Source organism: Brachionichthys hirsutus, chromosome 2 (genome assembly GCF_040956055.1).
Source record: "Brachionichthys hirsutus isolate HB-005 chromosome 2, CSIRO-AGI_Bhir_v1, whole genome shotgun sequence".
NCBI classification, from domain to species: Eukaryota; Metazoa; Chordata; class Actinopteri; order Lophiiformes; family Brachionichthyidae; genus Brachionichthys; species Brachionichthys hirsutus.
Genome location: NC_090898.1, coordinates 13,313,830 through 13,338,094, shown reverse-complemented (window position 1 = coordinate 13,338,094; position 24,265 = coordinate 13,313,830). Strand labels below are relative to the sequence as shown.

The window sequence follows — 24,265 nt, the reverse complement described above, 5'->3', positions numbered from 1 at the left end:
TCATTTCATGAAGTTCATTCACGTAAAAAATAGCGCCCGGCACAGTTATTTCCAGGTCATCTGATAACTGGATTACATACAGTAATCAATTACTCCAACAGCAAAATAGGATGCAGCACATTTGGATGTGTTTTCCTGTTGGACAAGAAAGGAGCTCCATCTGCGATGGCTGTTTAAGCATAAGGAATAGTAAGAGTGGAAGTGTTTGCACTTAGAGGAGATGGCTTTACAGTCTGTGAAAACATTCACATAAAACAACAGAGCAGTGATGGAATGAATCTTGCTGAGCGGTCTCTCAGCGGCGCGGACGTACAAAAATGAACACGTTGCTTAGTGAGAGAGAGAGAGAGAGAGGGAGAGGGAGAGAGAGCAGGGATTTGAGGTCTGGAGGTTCCCTTCAGGATCTGATTTTGTCGTGAGAACAGACGCTCATAAGTGCATTAGGACTAATCACAGCAGAGTTGTGTTGAGTGCTTTTCAATACAGGAAGCTGTACGTGAATGACAGCTTTATTGATCACGGAGCTCTGAAGACTATAACCTGTAAGGTGAAATACATTTATTGGCTTTGTGTAAAAAGCTTTGCTTCATTGTCGAAGTGCTTTGATTTTTAAAACACACTTAGTCCCAGAAGTCAGACTTCCTCTCTGTCATAACACTCGAGCGTCCCTCGTGTTTCATACATTTTCTGCTCGAAGAGAACCCTTTTTCATATGTGCATAATCATGTATTCATTCTTTATAACATGTAGAACAAGCAGCAACTGCATGCATGCTGGGCAGACTTTGCATTATGCATGCCTGATGGTTTTATTGCCTTGTATTCCTACCACCTCTATCACAGCATCTACAATTATTAAGCGACAGGACAAATGCTATTCAAGTTTTGCGTATTGATTAAGATTACGGTGAGCATCACACATTTGTCGCCGATATGGATTTAACGTTTACGTAACGGGTGGTTTAAAGGTGCAGCAGCTGATCTGACACGTTTAGGCTTTCATTTGTGGGAAAAGGCAGCGCCTTTCTAAAGGAAAATGTCAAGGCCAACTGCAGCAGGCTGATAAATGTAGAGGAGGGACGGGGTAATTAAAGCGCGCCTTTGTTTTAGCCACACTAGCAGTTTAGCTCTACCCTGCAAAATGTGGATAATTTCTATTGTCCATCAAAGTGTCAAAAAAAATGGCATACTATTAATCGTCTAATATTCTTTATATTATTTTGTCATTCTTTTAGTTTCAATTGATTGACAACATTTATTTTGAACGTGTAAATGAACGGTTTAAATAAAAACAAACCAAAAAACGGCACACGGTGACATCAATATCAAACGAAAGTGTGAAATATGTAATCCTAATCCGTTTTAACACTTCATGAATTAATAATACTTTATAAAACTAGGAAAGTGCTCGGACCTCCGCCGAGCTGCTCATTCCCCTCATAATTAGATTTGCACCGTCCACATAGTGATCTGGATCCTCATCTAAAGGATTCTAAATTGTTCATCACATCAGAGTTGATGTATTTTAAAATGATTTTTGAATTTCTAAATGGTGTTTTCAATGTTAAAATGTAATTTTCCTGACCTCATTCTGGATCCTATCCAGATGAAATTCGGTGGTGAGATAGAGATCCCTCCCCCCCCCCCCCCCCCCCTTCATGACTGTGACAAACGTCAGTCAATAATCAACCGAGATATTGAAAATCTTAATTTCAAACTGATCCATAATCCAGGATCTCTTCTGGATTATCACCAAAATATTATCATCTTTTCCTGGTATCAGTCCCAACATTTCCTGAAAATTTCATCAAGATCCGTCCAGAATCTTTTGAATTATCTTGCTAACGGACGGACGGACAAACAAATGCCCAGTATTTACATAACCTCCGTCTCGGTGGAGGTAATAAACCTCTTTTTCTCAGTTGTTGCTGCCTGCAAACGCACAACACATGCCAACACACCCATGCACGGTGCACCCAGGGATACAACACGGTGTGCACGGTGTGCAGCCACAGCAGTATCCACAGGTTTATAACTGTTCCACTCTAGAAGGTGGAGTTAAAAAAAACAAACATCCATCATGAGTTAATGGGGTAGACACCGCATCGTTCAAAGCCGACGTTTTCTAAAAACAGGTTGTAAATAAACATTTAGAGCCTTCTAGGCCCGAGTCAGGCAAGTTTGTACAATGCTCATTATCCTATCACAACCACATAAATAATAAAGGGCTCCCTCTTTCACAGTATTGATCCGAGCTGATGCAGCGTGCAGCCATAGCGACGGAGGCGGCGGCAGAATGGCGGGCGAAACCTTTTGCACTGCAGGTGTTAAATCGTGGGCTTGCATGTAGAGACTCTACTGGAAGGCCTTCGCACATTCTCGTGAAATAATTGACTGATAAATCGGATTCCGATGAATCTGCTTCGTTCCTATAATCACAGCTTTTGTGGGAGTTGGGCTGATTTCTCATCTTTGTTTTAAGAACAGCTAGTGGGGGGGGGGGGGGGGGGACGACTCCAACATTTGACAACACTCCAAAACTGTTGCTTTGGTTTCAGAAAGTTCATAATGGTTGGAAACGGGAGGGGAGGGGTCCTCAGAAGCTGTGAGGCCCCCCCGGCATGCAGTTCAGATACGCTTCAGGTATTTAGCGAGGCGATTCATTTTTTGCTCGCACGAAACAAACATTTGCTCTCAAAGACCTGACAGCGTGAGTCGGCGAGGATTGTTTGTGGTTCGCTGCCCGTTCATACGTGATCATGCTGGATGCCCCCCCCCCCCCTCTCAGATTTATGTCTGCTCTGAAACCAGCAGTCTCTTGCTGCTTGCTTGATAGATGGGAGAGATGTCTAAACTGCCCTTGGCACGAACCAAACTCTCTCCCTCAACTATTTCTTGGTTTGTTTGTTCTTCCTAATCATAGATCTGTCATTCTCTGCCATAACTCTGAACAATAGCCTTCTCCAAGTATCAGCTGCTACACCCCGCCCCCCTCCCTCCCTGCCTCCCTCCCCCCCTCTGTCTCATTCACTTTGCATCCATGGTCTGCCTCGCTCTCTGCTCTCCCACTCTCTCTCATTCGCTCTCTTCCCTCCATGGGTTTCGTGACTCATGCAACACTAGAAGCTGCAATGCAAGATCCCCCTCTTTGCTAAAGAAAGCTCCATATGGACATTGATTGTTTCTTTGCACTCGAGGATGGTTAAATGTTTGCTTTTGTTGATTGTAGCTCAGCTACAACCTGACATGTGTGTCTTGGGTTTTCCTTTTTTTTCCTTTTTTTTTTTTGAAATTCTCCTCCTGGCTGGCATGCTTGGTCTCCATGGTAACCTCAGGTCTATTTTATGTACCATAAAGAGCAGGGAACATTTAATCACCAGTCGGCCAGCTGCCATGACCTCGCTGGGTTAATTGTGAGGCCAACAAACTCAAAAGGGACCTTGATTTTCTTTGTCTCCCTTTTTGCCTCACCTCTTTTACGTTCTCTCTCATATTGTCTCTGTTGTGTACACAAACACACACACACACACACAGAAATTGAGTCAAACACTGACCCCCATTGGAAAAGCTTGGTTAAGACACCGTCTGTGGCTGTACTACAGCTATGTGATTAGAAAAAATAAAAACAAACAATCTCTCGTCACCCTCAGGTCTTCACTCGCTATGGGAAGTGTTACACCTTTAACGCGGGAGACGATGGACGCCCTCCCCTCATCACCACCAAGGGAGGGATGGGCAATGGACTGGAGGTCATGCTGGACATTCAACAGGATGAATACCTGCCTGTCTGGGGGGAAACGGGTAAGGTTATCTCTCTTCTTATCCGCTTTACTGCCTCATTGAAAAAGCTCATCGAGGTGTCCGGGTTCACTCGTGAAACATTTTGTGTTATTTTTATCTTGGTTTTGCAGATGAGACATCGTTTGAAGCTGGGGTCAAAGTTCAGATCCACAGTCAGGATGAGCCGTCCTTCATTGACCAGTTCGGGTTTGGGGTGGCGCCCGGGTTTCAAACGTTTGTTTCCTGCCAGGAACAGAGGGTACAGATCATTTTGGCACATGTGGCATTTGTTAGAACCCCTGAATTCATCAATTTTAAGATCTTAAAGTTTAGACGTCCATGATAAAACAACAATGACTTATCTGTTCTGATTGGCACAAAAACACACAACATAAAGCTGCAGGTGCATGAAAAAGCGCATATAGATAATATTTATTGTAATTTTCCTTGAGAGAGTGAGAAAAACACAGACAAAGAAAGAGCTTCAGTGAGATCAGAAGAGACATTCTCTCAAGGCAAATAAACCTGTTGTGACTTTTGAATGAAGAATGAACTGCACTTTTGTCACCTCTGTTACGCGTGATGGATACGAGCCAACACATGAATCTGCATTTTCCATGAACAGAATTTCCAGATTTAGAAATAGGTATATAAATTAGAGCACTTATATAAAAATGTATGTTGATTTTTCTATTTTGACAAATTTGTCAGAAGGTTCCATTAAGACCTTATTTTCTGACAATTACTTCATGGTTCAGGCTTTAAAGGGTTAAATATTACACACGGTTAAAGTAATAGTTGTAGTTTTCTCTTCCACATATGTTTATCTCAGGCCTTTGCTTTAATCCGTCTGCTTGTATTTCTCACAAGTTGTGAAATTATTTTGTTGCATGGCTGCCTTGTTTGTACAAGAAGAAAACAATGCACATTGAATTCAACTTTCTACATGACCTTTTATTTATTTATGTGTATAATCCCGTCTAATAAAGCATGTCATGTCTGACGTGGTTGCTGCAGCTGATTTACCTTCCTCCACCCTGGGGAGACTGCAAGGTGACGGCCATGGATTCGGACTTCTTTGACAGCTACAGCATCACGGCCTGCCGCATCGACTGCGAAACACGCTACCTGGTGGACAACTGCAACTGTCGCATGGTGCACATGCCCGGTAAGGGACTCGCTGTTGCTGCGTGTCGTATCAGAGTGACATCTTTGACGTTGCTGTGAGAAATCACTGGCGGGCAACTTCTAAAGAAGATTCATTAATGTGAGTGTGTGTTGCTTTGGCTCCAGGCGACGCACCCTATTGCACCCCCGAGCTGTACAAAGAATGTGCTGACCCAGCGCTCGGTAAGAAGAAGAAGAAAAAAAAAAGCTTTTGTGCTCGTCTGGTCTGAATTATTAAGGAACTGATAGGGGGGGGACCTGCACACACACACAACATCTGAACAGATCTGTTCAAAAGGTCAAACTGAACTTCTTTTTTCTTTTTTTTCTTCTTTTCTTCTCTCCAGATTTCCTGGTGGAGAGAGACAATGATTTTTGTGTGTGTGAGACGCCGTGCAACATGACCAGATACAGCAAAGAGCTGTCCTTTGTCAAGATCCCCAGCAAAGCCTCTGCAAAATACCTGGCAAAGAAATACAACAAATCTGAGCAGTACATCAAGTAAGGGTGTAAATATAATCATGTGCGTGTACTCCCTGTACCAGACTTGATTACCTCCACTGTTATGCAATCACCGGCGTTGGTTGGTCTGTCTGTCTGTCTGCAACATAAGTCAAAAAGTTACAGATGGATCTTGATGACATTTTCAGGAAATGTTGGAAATGTTACCAGGAACAGATGATTAAATTTAGGTGATGATCCAGATCACCATGTGGACGATGTAAATCCAATTATGAGCTGCTTGGCAGAGGTCTGCGCTCTCCAAGTGCTTTTCTAGTCGATGTTTGTATTGAGTTGGGAGTACTCGCTTCATAAATGCTTTTTTTCCCCCCACAGGGATAATATCCTGGTCTTAGACATCTTTTTTGAGGCTCTCAATTATGAAACCATTGAACAGAAGAAGGCTTATGAAGTGGCTGGACTTTTAGGTATACATTTAATGAGTTTCTTTTTATGCTGTTCTTTATGCCTGTCTTTATTTTTAACATTCTTACATATCTTTTTTATTTCAGGCGACATTGGTGGTCAAATGGGGCTTTTTATTGGGGCGAGCATTCTGACTATTCTCGAGCTGTTTGACTACCTTTATGAGGTGAGACACAGTCAGGAAAGAAGTTCTATAAAGACTGATCTAGCAACCATTGCTGCAAATATTATCACTGAGGTCTTTTACTCACAGGTTCTACTTAAAAATGCTTAAACTGACCTTGATGTAGGCCAATAAAAATATTACATTACATTGACATAAAGTCTATAAAACATAAATGTGAAGGGTTAATAGAAATATTCAAAGATGAAAAACAGATACAGTAATAAGAAAATTCTAATCATGTTTGTAGCATTTCTAAAACCCTTGATCACGAAATGTGGATGCTGTCTTGTTTTGTCCGCCAACTTTTTTTTCAACTTAAGAGGATTATTTTCTCTCTATTGATTTAAAGTTTGTGTTTTTACTCACTTAGGTAATAAAGCACAAGCTGTGTCGCTGCTCTGACAGGAAGCACCCGCTCAACAACAACGACCAGGGAACGGTGCTGAGTTTAGACGATGTCAAGTGTCACGTCAGTAATTTTCACTAGGCTTCTGCAGCCGCCAGGAGGGAGACTTTGTTCATCACATTTAATTTTATTTTTAGACTGTATATCGACAGAGAAAGTGTCTGAACTGTACCTGGTTCAGGTAAACGCAGCATTTGGCTGAAGTCAGAAGGAACCATCCAGGCAGCAGGAACAGCAGGAGCCGGTGATCAACATGCTGTAATGAATTCAAAAAATGTATGAATAAATGCATGGTCGTCTGTGAAACAGTTTAGAGAAACATAGAAATTAATACAATAAATGGAGGCATGAACTTAGCTAAGGTCCTTCAATAAGTCAGAATTAGAATAATCAGCTGTGCAGTTTCTCTGTAAATTTTGTTTGTTTGTTTGTTAAATAATTGATGTAGCAAGTTCATCATATCTTACTTTTTATACTATTCAAGGCAAAAAAAAAAGTTTTTATTTGAGACATTTGCATGGTCGGTACTTTGTACCCATCAATTTTGTCATTTTTTCATTTTGCTCAAGTAGTTTCATTTGTCAACCAGCCTCGTCTAATGGCAGCGTTCCCTTTTTAAAACTCGGAGCATTTTGCCAATACAGAGATAACTACCTCATCATCCAACGTTTGCAGCCTTGAAACATTTCCATGCCGAGCAAAACGATAACAAAAAAAGGTCCTTTTTCATAGATGAAAATGAGCAGAGTCGGTTGAAATCAGCTGCCATTAAATCCATGTCACATATGCTGAACTGCAGAAGCGGTTGCTTTTTCCCAAACAGAGGACATTTTTGTTCATTATTAAATATTTCAGTTTCACACACTGTCCTCTCCTAATTTGAGACCAAAACAAAAGGGAGAGGCTTCTGTAACGTTAGTATCACTTGTGGGTGTTTTTTTCTTTCTTGATGGACAGTCAAAAGTTCATTATGTACTTGTAAAGTTCAGTTCAGTAGAATCCATTTTCCATCCATTGTCACAACTGTTGATGACAGTCTGTCTGTTGTGTATTGTGTGACGTTTACATCCTGACGTACGTCATTTGCGCAGGCGCTACACAAACTCACAGAATACATTACACTGTCAACAGAAAATATAAAGTTCACAATTAAATATTCATCTTACCAAAAAAAAAAAAAAAGATCTTTATATAATCCAGAGTGTAGAAATCACATTTGAACGATTCATTTCTGGTGTTTACAGTGATGGCAAGGCTCCAGCAAGTCACTGCCCGGCAGAGAAATAGTCTAGCATGGAGTCTCTCAGTAAAAACACATTGTGATGCTTCTGTGCTTGAATTCGAGTTTTTAAGTTGACACATGGCAAAGCCAGCTGTTTCCACTTGTTCTGGTCCTGATTCTTAATGCTAAGATAACCTAGCATGCTGCTGGCTGTAGGCTTATATTTATGGATGGATGGATGGATGGAACATCAACAATTATTTTTTACAATCTCTTTTCCGTATCAACCAGGTGCTACACATGCTGCTGTATCTTTTTCTTTTTACACATTCGCAGATGTCAGAACTAATGCATTTTACACACAGGCTACATTTAGATGCTTTTCGTCATTTATGGTAAGTCACTTTTGGGTACGTTAACATGACGAGACAATAGTAAAGAGAAATGTGCTAATGTGTGCTCGTATTCATTTGGAAGATGATTCCAAATACTATCCTAATCCAGAACACCTTTTTTCTCTTTTATCTCATATGCTGGCTCTACTCTGAATCTGTTTACAAAAATGAAATAATTTTACACTATTCTGTTGGACTTATCTCGTGAAGCTCTGCGGTGTTGTTATCAAGCACAATCATTCATCAGCTGTAATGTAATGTAAATATTGCAGTGACTATTGATAATAATATTGTTGCATTAGATTAGTTTGTAACTCTGTGCTTGTTGTGTTTATTTGATATAGGCTAACTGTGTGTCAACTATTTTCTTCTGTACATATGAAGTGTATTCATCAAAGACGAAGTAAATGTTGTATCGCTACAATCACAGCAGCTTGTACTGTAATTATCAGTAAATGAAGATCTGCTGCAGCATTGTTGTTTCCAGCTTTCACCGGATTATGGAGGACCAAAACTGCCACAATTGAAAATAAATATCAATGGAAAAAAATGAAAATAAAAAAACACAAACATAAATAAATAAAAACTGTTAATATAAACACTAAAATATAAAACAAGATTCAAATGAGGGACCGGTCTTAAGTGTGTCTTGGTTTGAACTGTTCGCCTGTGCCCTGTTTTTTATTTATTTATGTATATATTTTTTTATTTTAGTTTTTTTTCATTTATATTTATTTATTTGTGCCAGTTTGGGTCCTCCATAGTATACTGTATGAGGTCATGTATTAGAACACGTCCTGCTGCCATCGTGCTTTCAGGTTGTGTTACATTTTGGCCTTCATTTTTTTCTATTTTCTTGTTCATTTGCGATATGAAAGGATGGCTATTTTTAGTCTGGTGACGCATACATAAATAACAAACTTGAAGATGTTGCTATATTAAAGATTAAATGCTGATGTTATGGAACTTTTCATCACTCTTCTGTTCTGTGTTTTTCATTTATAATCAAACAAGATGATTTGCACGGGACAAAAGACGGTCTGCTTTCTCAGCTCTGAGTTGCCGTTGGGTGGAGAATACAAACTGCAAAAATAGATTTAGCATCACAGTGTTTTATGTTTATTTTATGTGGTGGGGATAAAATGATAGGAGGTATAAAGAAATTTAAATTTAAATTATTTTTGCTGTCACCTCCAGAAGACTTGTATGTGCAGATGTTTTCTTGTTTACTGTTTTTTATGTATTTATGCACTAGCTTTTAAGGCTTATTGTTGTAGTTGGTCTTGGTTTAATCCTGTAGATTAAATAAAAGTATCATAAAACTGAAAGTTATGTAAAAGTACCTCAAAACTGTACGGGAATAGTTTCCACCTTCGTGTATAAATACTCAGATCACTGTTATTCTGAACTTCTTGTTGATGACTGGCGGGGCGGGGCCTAGCCTCGGATAGACCAATGAAACGAGAGCGCTCCCGCACCTCGGCTCGTGCGTTACGTAACCTCGCTGCGGGTCACCGTCTGCACTGCAGCCGGTTTACAGTGTGTGTTTATCGCATCCCACACCCGGTCCCGGCGTGCTCCTTCACAATGGCAGCTCCGAAGAAAGTCTGCATCATCGGCTCCGGAAACTGGCAAGTCCGTTATGTTGTGTTGGACGGACGGGGTGTTTAGCGCGGCTAACTTCGGAGCGCTTTTCCCTTTTCTGAACGCTAGGTTAAACGACGTAAGCTAACTTAGCATCACTGGTTTAAAGCTAACGTTAACTAGCCGCATCCTCCACGTGCAGAATAATTAAAGGCGCGATGAACTGGAGCGCAGTTGCGTTTTAGCCTCGAATAGAGTTGCGTTGTGAATCAATTTATGACAGACTGTGCCCGCATGACAGTCCCGTCCCGTCGCGGTACCGTGTGCGCAACACGTTAGCTTGCTCCTTAGCTACGCAATGTTATTATACAGCGACCCACTAATGTCCTCTCCGCGATGGACTATGTTTTTACTTCATTGAAACAGAGACACTCACTAATGGCGTTTATTTTTATTTATTTTCTAGACCAAAAGACAAACTCCAGTCTGAAATCTGAGCGTGTAAAGTTATGCGACATATTTTCAAATCATGAATTAATATTTCAAAACAGTCTGGTTAATTCGGCTGAGATGGGAACTTTAGTTTGTCGGCTAAACGAATTCATTTTATGGGGTAACAACCTGCTAACAGTTTATAATTGTCTACTAAAGGGGAAAGAAGTCATGTTGAAGTTTAATAAATTGCAGAAGGTTTTTTTTATATCCCAAATTGATATGCACCCCCCCCCCCCCCCCCCCCCACCTGGCTGATATTGTTAATAATTAGTGACTCTGACTGACCATTACCTGATGATGAATAGTTCCCAAAATGGTCACCTTTACAGCAGCAGAGACTGCCTGCATGCCAGAACGATAAGAAATCATCGGAGGCGTGACGACCTTGGAGCCTGTTGACCTCGCACTGTTGCTATGCTAACGATAGTCCATTTTAAAATCCCTGCTCATCAGTGGTTCTGTTTAGTTCCCTCTGATTCTTTACTTTCAGTGTTGCGTTTCAATGTACAGTTGTTCTTTAGAAGGCTTCTTGGTGAACGAAACGGTCTCCCGTAACGACAGGGGTTCTGCCATCGCCAAGATAGTGGGCGCCAACGCTGCTCACAATTCAAAATTTGACAACGCCGTGAAGATGTGGGTGTTTGAGGAGACGGTGGACGGGCGTAAACTGACTGAAATAATCAACACCGACCACGAAAACGTGAAGTACCTTCCTGGACACAAGCTGCCAGCGAACGTGGTAAGACGGCATTTGTTTCTCGCCGCCGCCTGCTGCTTGAACGGCTGCTCACGACGCCCTCCTCGCCCCTCCAGCTGGCCGTCCCAGACCTGGTCGAGGCGTCCAGCGACGCTGACATCTTGGTGTTTGTGATCCCGCACCAGTTTATCGGGAAAGTGTGCGACACCATGAAGGGCAAGATAAACGGTGACGCAATAGGAATATCGCTCATCAAGGTCGGACTCTGCTCTTTGTGCCGCGCTGTTATCATTTCCTGAACGTTGTGCAGTTCGATCCTTGACCCAAACACCAGTGCGGTGCAGTTTAATGTAAATATGTTACTCGTGTGTGTTTCTGTTCCTCCAGGGTGTAGACGAGGGACCCGATGGACTTAAACTCATCTCTGACGTCATCCAGGAGAAGCTCAATATCACCATGAGTGTGCTGATGGGGGCCAACATCGCCAACGAGGTTGCGGATGAGAAGTTTTGTGAGACCACCATTGGTCAGTCGGATCACTGAGTCGCGTTTTTGTGTTTCTGTTTTTGCTTGCAACGTGCTTTTTGGTGGGTTTATTAAAGACGACGTTGCAGTAATCAGATTCCTGCCGGAGCAGGAAGTGTGGTTGCTGCAGTTTTCAAGTTTTCTGCCTTGTCAGCTGATGGGTCAAAGGTTAATCTCCTTGCTCGCTGATGTGCGACGGAATGAGTTGGTTCGTTTCGATGTTAAGAGCTCGGCGTGCTTCGTGAGATTTACGGACGACTCCAAAAGATGCAATCTGACACTTGACGCTTTCAAATGACGGAACAACGTCGTCATGGTAATCCAAAAATATGAACCTCTTCTTCTCTGTATCCAGGGTGTAAAAATAAAAGTCACGGCGCCCTCCTGAAGGAACTCATGCAGACCAATAACTTCAGGGTAACGGTCGTCGAAGAGTACGACGTGGTCGAAATCTGCGGAGCCTTGAAGGTAAGTTTTTATGTCAAAACTTCATCACAGTTTCTTCACATTATTCGGAAACATGTAAACTGCAAGTGTGCATTTAGTGGTCCAGCCAGAAATGCACCTCTGACCTTTTACAAAGGTGGGGGCGGGGGGGGGGGCAGATGTGTTTAAATACATTTCACCATTACAGTCCTGTCAAATTGATTAAATATAAGGCATATTTGTAAAGGAAGAACTATTTTATGGTGTACGAGATACATTTGTTTGGCATTTTTTCAAACATGAAAATAAATGTCCACAGCTTTTAATTAGTGCACTTAAAAGCATCACTCAACACGCATAAATAAATATTGCCATAAAGGTAGCCTGTCCCTGACGACGGTGTCCTAAATTAGAGTGTAAGAGAAAATAAAACAGCATTTTCCTGTTTTGACGTCTTTGTTTTAGTTTATCTGGAACATCTTGTTGTTTTTGTACTGTTTGTCAAACCAAACAAGCAATTAGAAGATGACATGTTGGGTTCTTGTAAATTGTTGCTTTCATAGACTAAATGAATAAAAAAAAAAACAATCTAAGATAAGTCTAATGAAAATAATAATCAGCAGAATACAATAGAGTCCAGCTGCTTCTGGAATAGTTATTCTGCATCGATGCCTCATGAACTGTGTTTATTATTTGTAATAACTTGTTTCATATCTGCTGAAGGCCACTATGATTGTCCTTCAAATGTTGATAGACGTGAATCCGTTCATTGGGGAGCGTTTAACAGAGAGTCGGCATCTTCTCCAGTTTCCTGTTGTGTCTCCGGCTCTGGTCTCTGCCGCCGTCTTCACGTTGACCTTTCCTGTTGCAGAACATCGTTGCTGTCGGCGCCGGTTTCTGTGACGGCCTGGGTTTTGGGGACAACACGAAGGCAGCGGTGATCAGGTTGGGCTTGATGGAGATGATAGCCTTCGCCCGTATTTTCTGCACCGCTGGGCCCGTTTCTTCCGCAACCTTCCTGGAGAGCTGCGGCGTGGCCGACCTCATCACGACTTGCTACGGCGGCCGCAACCGCAGGGTGGCGGAGGCGTTTGTGAAGACGGGGAAGGTGGGAAAGAATACGTCCTAACGTATTTACCGTGCACAGAGATGGGGGGGGGGGGTCAGAGATTTATGGCGTTTTCTTCTCTCGCCCAGTCCATCGAGGACCTGGAGAAAGAGATGCTGAACGGTCAGAAGCTGCAGGGACCGGCGACGGCTGCGGAGGTCTACCTCATCCTCAAGCACAAAAACCTCATTGACAAGTAAGTCGAGCTGCAGCCGGCGGCACGATCACCGCGCCGCGTCCACTTCCATCGATCACGACGCCGTGACTCGATGCGGCCTCCTTCCTCCAGGTTCCCGCTGTTCGGCGCCGTTTACCAGATCTGCTACCAGGACCTTCCAGTCAAAGAGTTCATACGGTGTTTGCAGAACCACCCAGAGCACATGTAGAAACAGCAAACCGACCAAGTGCCTTCTGATAAAGACCATCATCACGTTCCATCCGTCACCCGTCAGGGAGAGATCGGGGATGATCGGTCGCTCCACGGTGACGGGGCGACGCCGTGGCGTGCAGGTTTTTGGTTTGTTTTTTGACTTTTGCATGCGCTCAGCTCTAGTTCAATCATTTTGCCAGAAACTGAATGTTAGTGCAGATTGTTGCCCCATTTGTTGGCTCTTCAGAACGCTTCCTTCGCATCATATATAAAATATAAATGTGGAAGTCCAGCCTTTGCTAAACTTTTGACAGCCTCCTGTTGCCACTGTGGGAAGGAATTATAACCCACATCTGTTTCCATCGCATGTTTGCCTATAGATATAATATGCAGCTGTCTTCTTTGTGCACTAACGTGTCTTGCAGAATCTATATTTCCTGTCTTGTACTGTACATAACGCTCTTGTCAAACGCACATCGCTTTTAAAAAAAGAAAGTGCCTTGGAATGCACCAACTTGGATCATTATGTTGTCAAACCAAAGGCTTGACAACATCCGTCCATGTTTATCACGAACCTGCCTGACCCCGTGTTCAATCGCTGAAAGCTCGTGTGTCTCCATTTGTCTGAATTAAAGCATTCAGTCATCAAAGCACTGCTGGGATTTCATTTTGGATGAATGAGTGTGAAGAGACCGATTTCTGCTATTCTCACGGTTTCCATGAAGTTTTTGACTGGACCCAACCGGATATCGCAGGCGGCAGTAATGTGAAAGAAATATATATTCAACCCTATGAAATGCAGGATTACATGACGGTAGATTTGTATCATCAAATGTTCAATTCTGGGTATTTGTTCATTTAAACCCCCTCCCCCCATCTTAAAATTATTCAGTCCCTTCAGCACCAGAAAAGTAAATCACAAAACAAACAGTGAAGTATATTTAGTTTATTAACCAGTCGTGAAAAAGCAGCCGGCTTCAATGCGAGTAGAAAGAATGTCGTTACAAAGACATTTAGTGCTGACCCGTGGATATTTGTCAAAACGGTATAAACTCCAGTAACTTGAATGTAAACAAAGAGGAATAAAGATCTATTCTACTTAAGACTATTTAGTATGAATGCATCACGGTGACCTGCGTTTCAGAATATGCATCTTCTGGAGTCATGACATCACTGGTCCCCGTGCACGCGAAGGAAGAACTGAGCTCATTAATTGCGTGAGTTGTTACGACCCGGTCAAAGCATCGCACGCCACAATAGTTCATCCCTGCCGCCGTTATTCATCTACGGTACAGTGCACATGGTGAGCATGACTCGGCGGTTTTTGCTACTTATCCCATTTACCACCCTGATTAATTAAGACCTAATTGTCTAACACGCAGCTAGTTCAGACATTTATTTGGTTCGGGGCTTCTTTTTGTGCTTCTCCAACTGACATGGTCCCAAACTCGAACAGAAGAAAGAAAACAGCTGCGAATGCATGAATGAGAAATAAAGCAGAAGCAAACACCCATGATGACTTTCACAATTCCATTTCGTATCTTTGATAAATAGTTCTAATGATTGTTATACCTGAGAAACACTTTACTCATCTTGCTGCTACCGATATAAATCCACGTGGCGGATGCGCCCCCTTCCTGAAAGACACTTGCCCTCCTGCACCCCCACTACTAACCCCGACCTCGGCTGCTCCCTCGTGCCGTCACGATTCACAGTTTGTTAGGGTTGACCCATTTGTAAGTGCCTTCATAGCGAAATCCAACTTTCTGTACGAGGTCGTCCGCTTCCGTCGGGCCGCGGCTGTGGAGACAAAAGGTCATTGCAGGTCAAACGACTCGCAATGAACTCGGTTCAGGGCGCCGTGACGATGATTCCTACCTTCCGTATTTGTAAGGGATTGGTTTGGGCTTCTCTCCGTCTATCTGATGGAGGAGAGGAGTAAAGATCCTCCATGCTTCCCTTAATTCATCACTGCAGAGACAAAGAGTTCAACGTGTGGGATCAGTAGACAGACGAGAAGCAACTGGATATAAAGTATGGACAGTTTTTACAAAAACCAACAACAGCGCCATCTAGTGTGCGGAGCGGTTCAACAGATGGGTTCAGTTTATGGGCTGAAACCTGAGACGGCAGGAGCTGAAAACAAAGACAGACCTGCGTACAAAGTGCATCTGACTCCCGCAGAACACGTCCAGGATGAGGCGTTCGTAAGCGTCAGGAAGCTTCACATCCTGAAAGCGAGAGAAAAGGAAGATCGAGTCTAAAACACAAGCGGTGGCGTTCTTGGGGGGGTCATCGTTTTTCTGCCAAATACTGACATGAAATAATGCTGACAAAGTACACGCTGCATGACTCGGCGTGAACTCGCCTTGTATCTGCTCTTGTAGGTGAGGTCCAGCTCAGTCTCCTCCGGGCAGAAGTACACGCCGGGTTTTTTGCTCATCATCTTGGCGTACACGGCCTCGTTGGGCTGGACCCGCACCACCAGCTCGTTTCTGCGACACTGCTTTCCGAAAATATCCCCTGGGACGTCGGTGAACTGCAGCCGCACCTCGGCTTTCCTTTCATTCAGAGCTTTTCCACAGCGGAGGATGAAAGGGACACCTGAGGAGCAGGAATTTTGATACCAATGACAAAGTAGCGCAAGGAGGCTTTGATTTGTAAAGGGCACGACGACGATGCGTTTACCATCCCAGCGTTCGTTGTGCACGTAGAGGACAGCAGTGGTGAAGGTGGCCTGAGTCGACCCTTTAGGAACGGTGGGATCGTCGAGATAACCCAGTTTGGCATCTCCCACACCCTCCGGATCCCCGACGTACTGACCCAGCACCACATCCGACATGGCCAACGGGGCAATGCACTTCAGTACCTTTACCTACAAGAGGGGAAACACAGAGTCACCTTTTTCCACACGTGAAACATAAACCAGGATTTATGTCTCTACACTTTTTAGCTTTTAGTTTGCATCAGACCTCAGGGGACTTCTGTACCTTTTCATCCCTGACATCATCAGAGCTGGTGGATGCAGGTTTCTCCATGGCAACCAGGCAGAGAATCTGGAGCAAGTGGTTCTGCATGACATCACTGATCGACATGAAAGATCAATGGAAAACTGATCATTATCTACAGAGTAATAACTAACCGCCCACTGGAAGCAGAATGTGTTAGAATAGATTCATTAAATGGATTCACACTACTTATAACGGGTATAGATGCTCCTGTAACTGAACTCAACTTTAAATGCACGTATAAATACACTAATATTTAATATTCCAATGCAAAGACAAGCATTAGTGGGTTTATTCATCATCTCCTCACCGGATGATTCCAAAATCATCGAAGTAGCCTCCTCGCCCCTGCGTACCAAAAGGTTCCTTAAAGGTGAGGACGACACAGGCCACGTTGTCTCGGTTCCATATGGGCCCAAAGATGCGGTTCCCAAACCTGCAACGAGCATCCGGAAATTGTTCTCCGTTCAGCAGCACACGCGAATGCAGCAAAGAAAGGAAAAGCGGTTTTCCTGCTTTGTTCTCGGCTGGAGGTCAATCAAGAATCAGCTGATTTACCTTTACCTACCACTAGGGGTCGCTATCGCCAGGTGCAGCCTGAAGAACAAACTGCAAGGCACCTATCTGATTATAAATGAAGGATGACGTCCTCACCTGAGCACCATCAGGTTCTGCACCATCTCTTTGCCCAGATAGTGATCGATGCGGTAGATCTGGTCCTCGGCGAAGAGGGAGGAGAGGTGAGCGGACAGCGCCTCGGAACTCTGAAGGTCCCGCCCAAACGGCTTCTCCACGATCACCCTGCTCCAACCTCTGCGCACAGAAGAAGAAGAACACACTCGTAAAAACATCACATCACGTGCGTGAGCCGATTCCAGCGTGGGCGAGATCGGGTTCCACTCGCACGCAGACCCAACAGGACAACAGACAAGCACGCCACGCAACAGGACAACAGACAAGCACGCCACGCAACAGGACAACAGACAAGCACGCCACGCAACAGGACAACAGACAAGCACGCCACCCAACAGGACAACAGACAAGCACGCCACCCAACAGGACAACAGACAAGCACGCCACGCAGCAGGACAACAGACAAGCACGCCACGCAACAGGACAACAGACAAGCACGCCACGCAGCAGGACAACAGACAAGCACGCCACCCAACAGGACAACAGACAAGCACGCCACGCAACAGGACAACAGACAAGCACGCCACCCAACAGGACAACAGACAAGAACGCCACGCAGCAGGACAACAGACAAGCACGCCACGCAACAGGACAACAGACAAGCACGCCACCCAACAGGACAACAGACAAGCACGCCACGCAACAGGACAACAGACAAGCACGCCACCCAACAGGACAACAGACAAGCACGCCACCCAACAGGACAACAGACAAGCACGCCACGCAGCAGGACAACAGACAAGCACGCCACGCAACAGGACAACAGACAAGCACGCCACGCAACAGGACAACAGACAAGCACGCCACGCAACAGGACAACAGACAAGCACGCCACGCAACAGGACAACAGACAAGCACGCCACGCAGCAGGACAACAGACAAGCACGCCACGCAACAGGACAACAGACAAGCACGCCACGCAACAGGACAACAGACAAGCACGCCACCCAACAGGACAACAGACAAGCACGCCACGCAACAGGACAACAGACAAGCACGCCACGCAACAGGACAACAGACAAGCACGCCACGCAGCAGGTCAGCAGACGGCAACTGACTTTTTGCTCATGCAGCATTGCTTGATATTCGTGGTGACGGAGTGGTAGACGGTGGGCGGCAGCGCCAGATAGAAGAGGCGGTTCGCCCCGGCTCCTCCGGGCAGGGAGAGGACGTGCGCATCGAGCTCGGAGAAGGAACGCTCCCCTTCGTACGACCCGCTGATGTACGTGTTCCTGCTGAAGAAGGTCGCCAAACGTTCCGTTTCCGTATCCGTCACCTGAGTCAAAGAACGGGACTTGGATTTTTTTCTTTTTCTTTTTAAATGCAGTAAATCCTCTCATTTCCACTAAAAAGCTTATTATATTTTAGAAGTACAATTTCACCTTCAGGTATGGCATGCAAGAATTCCGAATGGCGTCGACGGTCAAGTCAGAGCGAGCGTAGCCCACGAAGTGCGTCTGCTCAGGGAGGAGGCCGTCTCTGAACAGCCACCTGGCAGAGAAGCGATGGACACGCGGGTCACAGGAGCGCCTTCCCTCGCTGCGCTTCCGATATAAACCGGGGTCAGGCGTTCACTCACCACAGAGTCGGGTAGATTTTCTTCTTGGCCAGATCTCCCTACAGGAAACGCACAAAATCAGGAACAATTTAGATATTAAGAATGTTGAGTCACGTGATTATTAAGTGGCGTTTTGTTTTGAAATCAGCGCTCGCTTCATTTAGCAATCTGCTACGATAAGACGCTTCCAACTGTCGCACCGTCTGTCAAGAGGTAAGTCGGCTGCTTTGTAATCCTTTTAACGGAGAACAGGAGCTTTCCTGAATCCCACTGAAACGGGCCGTGAGGAATTGTGTTTGGCTCGGTTCACAGTTCACACGACAAAAGGCGCTTAGATCTCAGAGATTCCCAGAAGAAATCATCAAGACAGACGCGACAGTAAATTAAAAAAGTCTACTTAATTAAAAGTCATTCCCACAACGATGGAACGGCCTACATCACCCTCTCAGATTCGTTCTTCCTCACCTGGGTATTCCTCAAATGGTGACCCTTCGACTTTGCTTAAGATTGTGTGTTTAAAATACTAACTGTATTCGCTTGGTGATAACACTAGAAAGGGTCATTTAAAAAAAAGCATTACACCCGTTTTACCTGCTGCACACGCACGCACGCACGGGCGCACGCACACACACACACACGACAAAACAAGTGCAACCAGAGCCAGACTGCACACGGCCCAACCCTGTTCTCACCCTGCTTGTTTCAAATGCAAAGAAAAGAAGTGCTGACAGTGAGTGACACTGCACAAAAAAATAAAAAGGCATTTCAAAACCGCCGCTCCTCCCCCAAGATCAGAACAGGAAGAGAAAAGCACAGAACATTAATTACGGGACCCTTGATTCAAACATCCGAATCGAAACGCTGATCTGAAAGAATTATTAAAAAGGTTAGTTTCTTCAGAAAATAGTTTTGGTTTTTTTGCTCCAGTTTGGCATTTTGTTTACATTGTGAAACGAACAGGAGGAGGAAGGACACACAGATTGAAGCCACGATAGAGAAGGAGAAGGAAGTCAGAGAGAATAATTCACACAACAAAGAATGCGGAAAATTCAGTTCCTGAACGATACCTGAACCGTTTCAGGAAATAGTCAACTCGGAAAAAAAGGAACGTGTATAACATTACTCATAAAAAAACACCTAACTTTGAGGAGGGTGTCGAAATAATTTCATTTAAAACCTCACTAAGGCTCAGAGTCGCTTTGGCTTCCTCTGCTGGTTCTCTTTTTCTTTGCATGATTTCAAAATAAGACGCATTTACTGCTACATGCACTGGAAGGAAATCTATCCTACAATCATATGTAATTAAAAGACGACTCATTTAGGGTTATAGTACACTTAACATAAAACGGTCCTGCATGAAATGTGCAAAGACATCGTCTATCTATTGCAATGATAAGCGACCTTGAGGTTATCGCCGTCTCTTTTACGACTGAGAAGTGATTGTTTGCACAAGTTCAGGAAAAAGGTTTCCACATTTCCTTCACTGCGTTGCCCTCGTTGCAAAAGTGTAAAAGATAACTTCTTTGACATTAAGGCCAACCAGCCTTGCCTAACAGGGTTGCTGTAATTTGCCCTTCTCCTTTGCCACACTTAATAAGCACGACCAGAATTCCTCCCCGGCTCTCACCGAAGCTCCCATGATGATGAAAACGTGAACATCGGACTGATGGAATTCTGTATCATCATGCAGCTCTTTCCTCAGCTCCCCGAACACTTCAGAGCGGGAGAGGGGAATCTTGGCCATTTTCTCTCTAAAAAAAAAAGACAAAATTAAATGTAAAATATTAAAAATGATCTTTAACAACTCAGACGAGCCATCAGTATGCATCCTAATATAGACTAATACGCTCGATGGTTTCAGTTCAGGGTTTAAGGAGGATCATTTTAAATGCACAAATACAACAAGATTCACTTTGTTTTGCAATACAGGTCAAAAAGGTTGCATTCATAGTTTTGCAGCACTGATAATTCGGCGCTCGGGTGACGAGATCATACGCCGATTGCACGATGAAACAAACGGAGCGGTGACGAATAGATTGGTTGAAAAACGGCAATTCATTTGTCAAAAATTAGGACGAGTCGGTCATCACGATTCAAGGTTTTACGTCTCACAAATCCAAGATGCAACATTTCCAGATTTAAATAACTTTAAAAAAAAGGGGGGGGGGGGGAAGGGAGAGAAAGTCGGACATTACATACATAAAATTAAAAAAAAAACATTTTTAAAGAGGATTCCAAATGAGATGAGAAGTTTGACAAACTTCCAAGTGTCTCATTTCAAAATGGTAACAGTGAGCCAAACCAGGAAGTACTTTTTTACACAGTCGTTTCATAACCGACCCATATATCTAACATAAAATACCATTAAAGCACCTCACAAATAAACACGATCAAGCAGGGAGACACATGCACAGCCTCGACATTAAAACGCACACGCACACGCACACGCACACACACACATTTAGATTTAGTCAAATCCTGCAGTACAAATCCTAACCCTCGCTGCAGTACAACCCGATAAAGCTGGATAAGCTCGGCTGACACGCCAAGATGAGGCGAAGGGACATCTGAGAGGGTCATTTTATACGAATTAACGCCAGCTAACGACGTAGGACACACAAAAACGCCAATAGCATCGCCGTTTGACCCGGTTTAAATACAATACCCGCTGTGTTAATACTAAACCAGCTCCTGCCATCGACTCTTTTAGCTTCACTTGCCCCAAGTAACCGACGGCTAGCTTCACGCACCTAGCTTAACAACATGCTACGCGAAAAGAAAAAAAATGGCTAACGGTGAAATTAGTGCGAAACTATCGCTACTCACGAGTCTGTCAGAGAGACGAGAACCCGGCAGAAAGGCGCTTCTCAACCCCGACGGCTCGATACAAGCTGAATAAAAGCTCGCAGCGACCGGAGCCGAGGCTGCTGGTGCGCGTTTATCAGCCCCGCCCACTTCCGTGTTCAAAGTGACAACAGAAGAATCGTGAGATTTTATTGGTTGAGAAGAAACTTACCGGCGCTCGCTCTCGTTCCCATCGTTGGAGAGTCGCGTGACGTCACCCACCCTGCCCTCAGTTGGGCGTGGTTTGGCTGCACTCCCTCCCAGACTCACGCACGTGTACAAATACTGTGTACAAATATACAATCATGGTGCTTTTGTTTTTAGGGTTATATCGGCATTAATTTGTTGTTTTTGTTTCTGATTAAATTGAGATTATCATTAAAAGATCATAAAAGAAAAAACTATATTTCAATTATTCACCCCTTTTCCTTTTCAAGAAACATTTCTAAAGGAGATGTACACTTTTCTGAAGCTGGTGTTCAATCAGAAGGATGGCAATCATTCCTGTTTTTGCATTGAGAGTGCATTTACTTACATAAATACAATTTAAGGCCCTTATAATTTGCGCGTGTCTTTTTTCTTTCGCAACCCAGATCTGCATCATAGTTCTGATCTGCAAAATTCAAATATGTTAAGCTGCATTACTTCATTTTTGCATGAGGTAGAGCCAAGTAAAACAATGTTATGTCGACATCACTATAGTCTGTGATTTGCCCCCACTGCAATGACACAACAATGATTGCATCACAGTGCAACAAAATGGAATGCAGACATCATGCACAATCACAAGCACGTCCTATTTTTCTTAAAGTGGCCTGAATGCTGACAGCAATTACAGAAAAGGTTCAAATCTTATTTTCACTTCACTGCAGCATTGTTTTTTAAATGCGTGCAAAGTATCTGAAATTATTTTTAACAAAAGCTGACCTGTGCAGACGATATGCCAGAAGAGGGATCAGCTCAGCTCTTTGAATGTGCTGTATATAAAATCAAGTTGCAATTACATTGACATCAGCTTCAACAAATCTGAACTAATCTAAATCTAATCTAATCGAAACGTAGAGGCTGGAAAGTCTGGTTTGGCGTGATACGGAGTGCTGACGCTGTCAAACATAAGACTAAGAACGCTTCCTGGTTTGCCTAGAAACAACAATGTAAAATGTTCAATACCTATTTTGTTTAGTGTTCTATAGGCTTATGCTCAGATTTAGAACATGTGAACCTAACATAGCTGCGGAGAGACAAGAATGAGGAAAAGGATGGACATTCTAATATTTCCCTGAGGGGCAGTGTTGTAACATCAGTTGCTGCGGAGTATTATAGTGATGTTGAAATACACGCTGTACTCGTACATGCTGGTGTACATTTCACTTCAATTTCAGGGCTTTAAGAGACGCTCTGTGTTGAATAAAGTCAACAGAGATCAACCCCTGGATTGATCAAAATTTAGAAAACTGTGTGTGGAAATATAAACTCAGTGTGTACACAGGGTTCGTGTTTAGATTCAGGTTGCACCATTTTCTTCAATAACTTATATTCTAACTATTTTTTTATTTATTAAATATTTAGCAAATATGAGCCCATTGCTTAATTCTTCTAAGTGATCATCTGTTGCCATGAGCAACAAGTGAAGCATAAGTAAATATGTTGACAAACAAACCAGCCATTGATTTTTTATTTATTTATTTATTTTCTTCATGGGGAAATGTTAATTTTCTCTTTGTCATAGACCTCAACCCTTCTTGTCCTTCAACTTTGCAAAAAAAAAAAAAACACTCCCCGTTCAACTCCTCGAACTCAGGGAAAATATAAATAAACAAACAAACAAAAAAAAAAGCTAAATAAGGAAGGATTCGTCGGGCCTGAGCAAAACACTGTTTCAGTAGTTTGGGGACAGCCTTTCCTCTCGTCTCCCCAAAACATCCCAAGAGTTGACAATCAACACAATCTATGGACAGCCAATGGAAAGCGAATACACAAAACGCACATCTTCACAAACTCTCTCTGTTCATGTGAATCACTCTTTGTTTGTCACAGTTCACTTGATAGCTGGGACCTCCGTTCCGTTCCGGTCCTCCGGCGGTGCCACCGCCGGGGCCCCCGAGGACGAAGATCATTGCACAGGAGTTGACCATCAGCACAAAGGCTGCGTGAGCTAAGAGGAGCTAAGTCATGGCTGATTCTCCCAAATTACAAAAGCTGACCCCTGGAGCGACCCAAGGTCACCGCCATGATGAGAATGTTCACTGAAGGTCGTTTCTCAACAAGCCCTTGATCCACCTCCTGTTCCATCCGAGCATCGGCCGTCCAGACGTGGCGAGCAGGCACAGTTCCTATTCAGTGTTGTTCTATGATTGGTGTTTCGGTTAAGGCAATCAAACTCAGCTATTAGTATTCGCCGTTTGCTAAAAGGCCGAGCGAGTGGGGAGGGGGGGGGGGGGCGATGGCGATGTGTGTAAGTCTGCTAATTGTCCTCTTAGTGTAAATATACCACGTCACGTGTTAGTACTGAGAGGTTATGTGTGGAAGGGGGGAGGTCACCTTATAGCCTGTCTGATTTACAATACTGCAGTAGTGGTATAACAACAACAACAACAACAACAAAACAATAAAAATAAAAATAAACAGCACAGTGAGTCATCTTTAAACGTGCGTGTTCACCGCTATGCGTGCGTGAGCGTCGACCACCGGGGCTCTGCTGCAAAGGCAGCTGATGGTTATTACTCATTATGCATCGATCAACCCGGCGCCAGCTGAAACGCTGAAACAGCAGAATTCAGTGGCGGCAGTCGAGCAGTTGGTACCAGTGAGCTTGAGCTTTGAAACTGGCGTTTTAAGAGCCGCTGGTCTTTGATCCTGTTCATTGGAATGGGCTCGTCATCATAAGCGTAATAA

General features: G+C 43.8%; 3 protein-coding genes across 3 annotated transcripts in view; 2 read left to right on the top strand and 1 right to left on the bottom strand.

Moving 5' to 3' along the window:
• Positions 1–6,526, top strand: part of LOC137901236 (acid-sensing ion channel 1-like) — a 28,321-nt gene extending 21,795 nt beyond the window's left edge. The window contains exons 3-10 of the mRNA XM_068745252.1: positions 3,650–3,800; positions 3,911–4,038; positions 4,797–4,947; positions 5,073–5,129; positions 5,294–5,447; positions 5,784–5,875; positions 5,960–6,039; positions 6,410–6,526. Coding sequence (XP_068601353.1) covers positions 3,650–3,800; positions 3,911–4,038; positions 4,797–4,947; positions 5,073–5,129; positions 5,294–5,447; positions 5,784–5,875; positions 5,960–6,039; positions 6,410–6,526 — 930 coding nt within the window. The remainder of the gene's footprint in view (positions 1–3,649; positions 3,801–3,910; positions 4,039–4,796; positions 4,948–5,072; positions 5,130–5,293; positions 5,448–5,783; positions 5,876–5,959; positions 6,040–6,409) is intronic.
• Positions 6,527–9,598: 3,072 nt separating this feature from the next.
• Positions 9,599–13,917, top strand: LOC137900871 (glycerol-3-phosphate dehydrogenase [NAD(+)], cytoplasmic). The gene is made up of 8 exons (XM_068745020.1): positions 9,599–9,693; positions 10,703–10,880; positions 10,955–11,095; positions 11,226–11,364; positions 11,719–11,831; positions 12,661–12,897; positions 12,987–13,093; positions 13,187–13,917. The coding sequence occupies exons 1-8, from the start codon at positions 9,650–9,652 to the stop codon at positions 13,281–13,283; spliced, it is 1,056 nt and encodes a 351-aa protein (XP_068601121.1). The 5' UTR covers positions 9,599–9,649; the 3' UTR covers positions 13,284–13,917.
• Positions 13,918–13,974: 57 nt separating this feature from the next.
• LOC137899477 (glucose-6-phosphate 1-dehydrogenase-like) lies at positions 13,975–21,400 on the bottom strand. The gene is made up of 12 exons (XM_068743517.1): positions 21,353–21,400; positions 20,154–20,277; positions 18,548–18,585; positions 18,351–18,459; positions 18,027–18,244; positions 16,930–17,088; positions 16,586–16,711; positions 16,258–16,351; positions 15,636–16,142; positions 15,422–15,498; positions 15,146–15,238; positions 13,975–15,067 (listed from the first exon to the last, which is right to left on the bottom strand). The coding sequence occupies exons 2-12, from the start codon at positions 20,268–20,270 to the stop codon at positions 14,977–14,979; spliced, it is 1,629 nt and encodes a 542-aa protein (XP_068599618.1). The 5' UTR covers positions 20,271–20,277; positions 21,353–21,400; the 3' UTR covers positions 13,975–14,976.
• Positions 21,401–24,265: the final 2,865 nt, after the last annotated feature.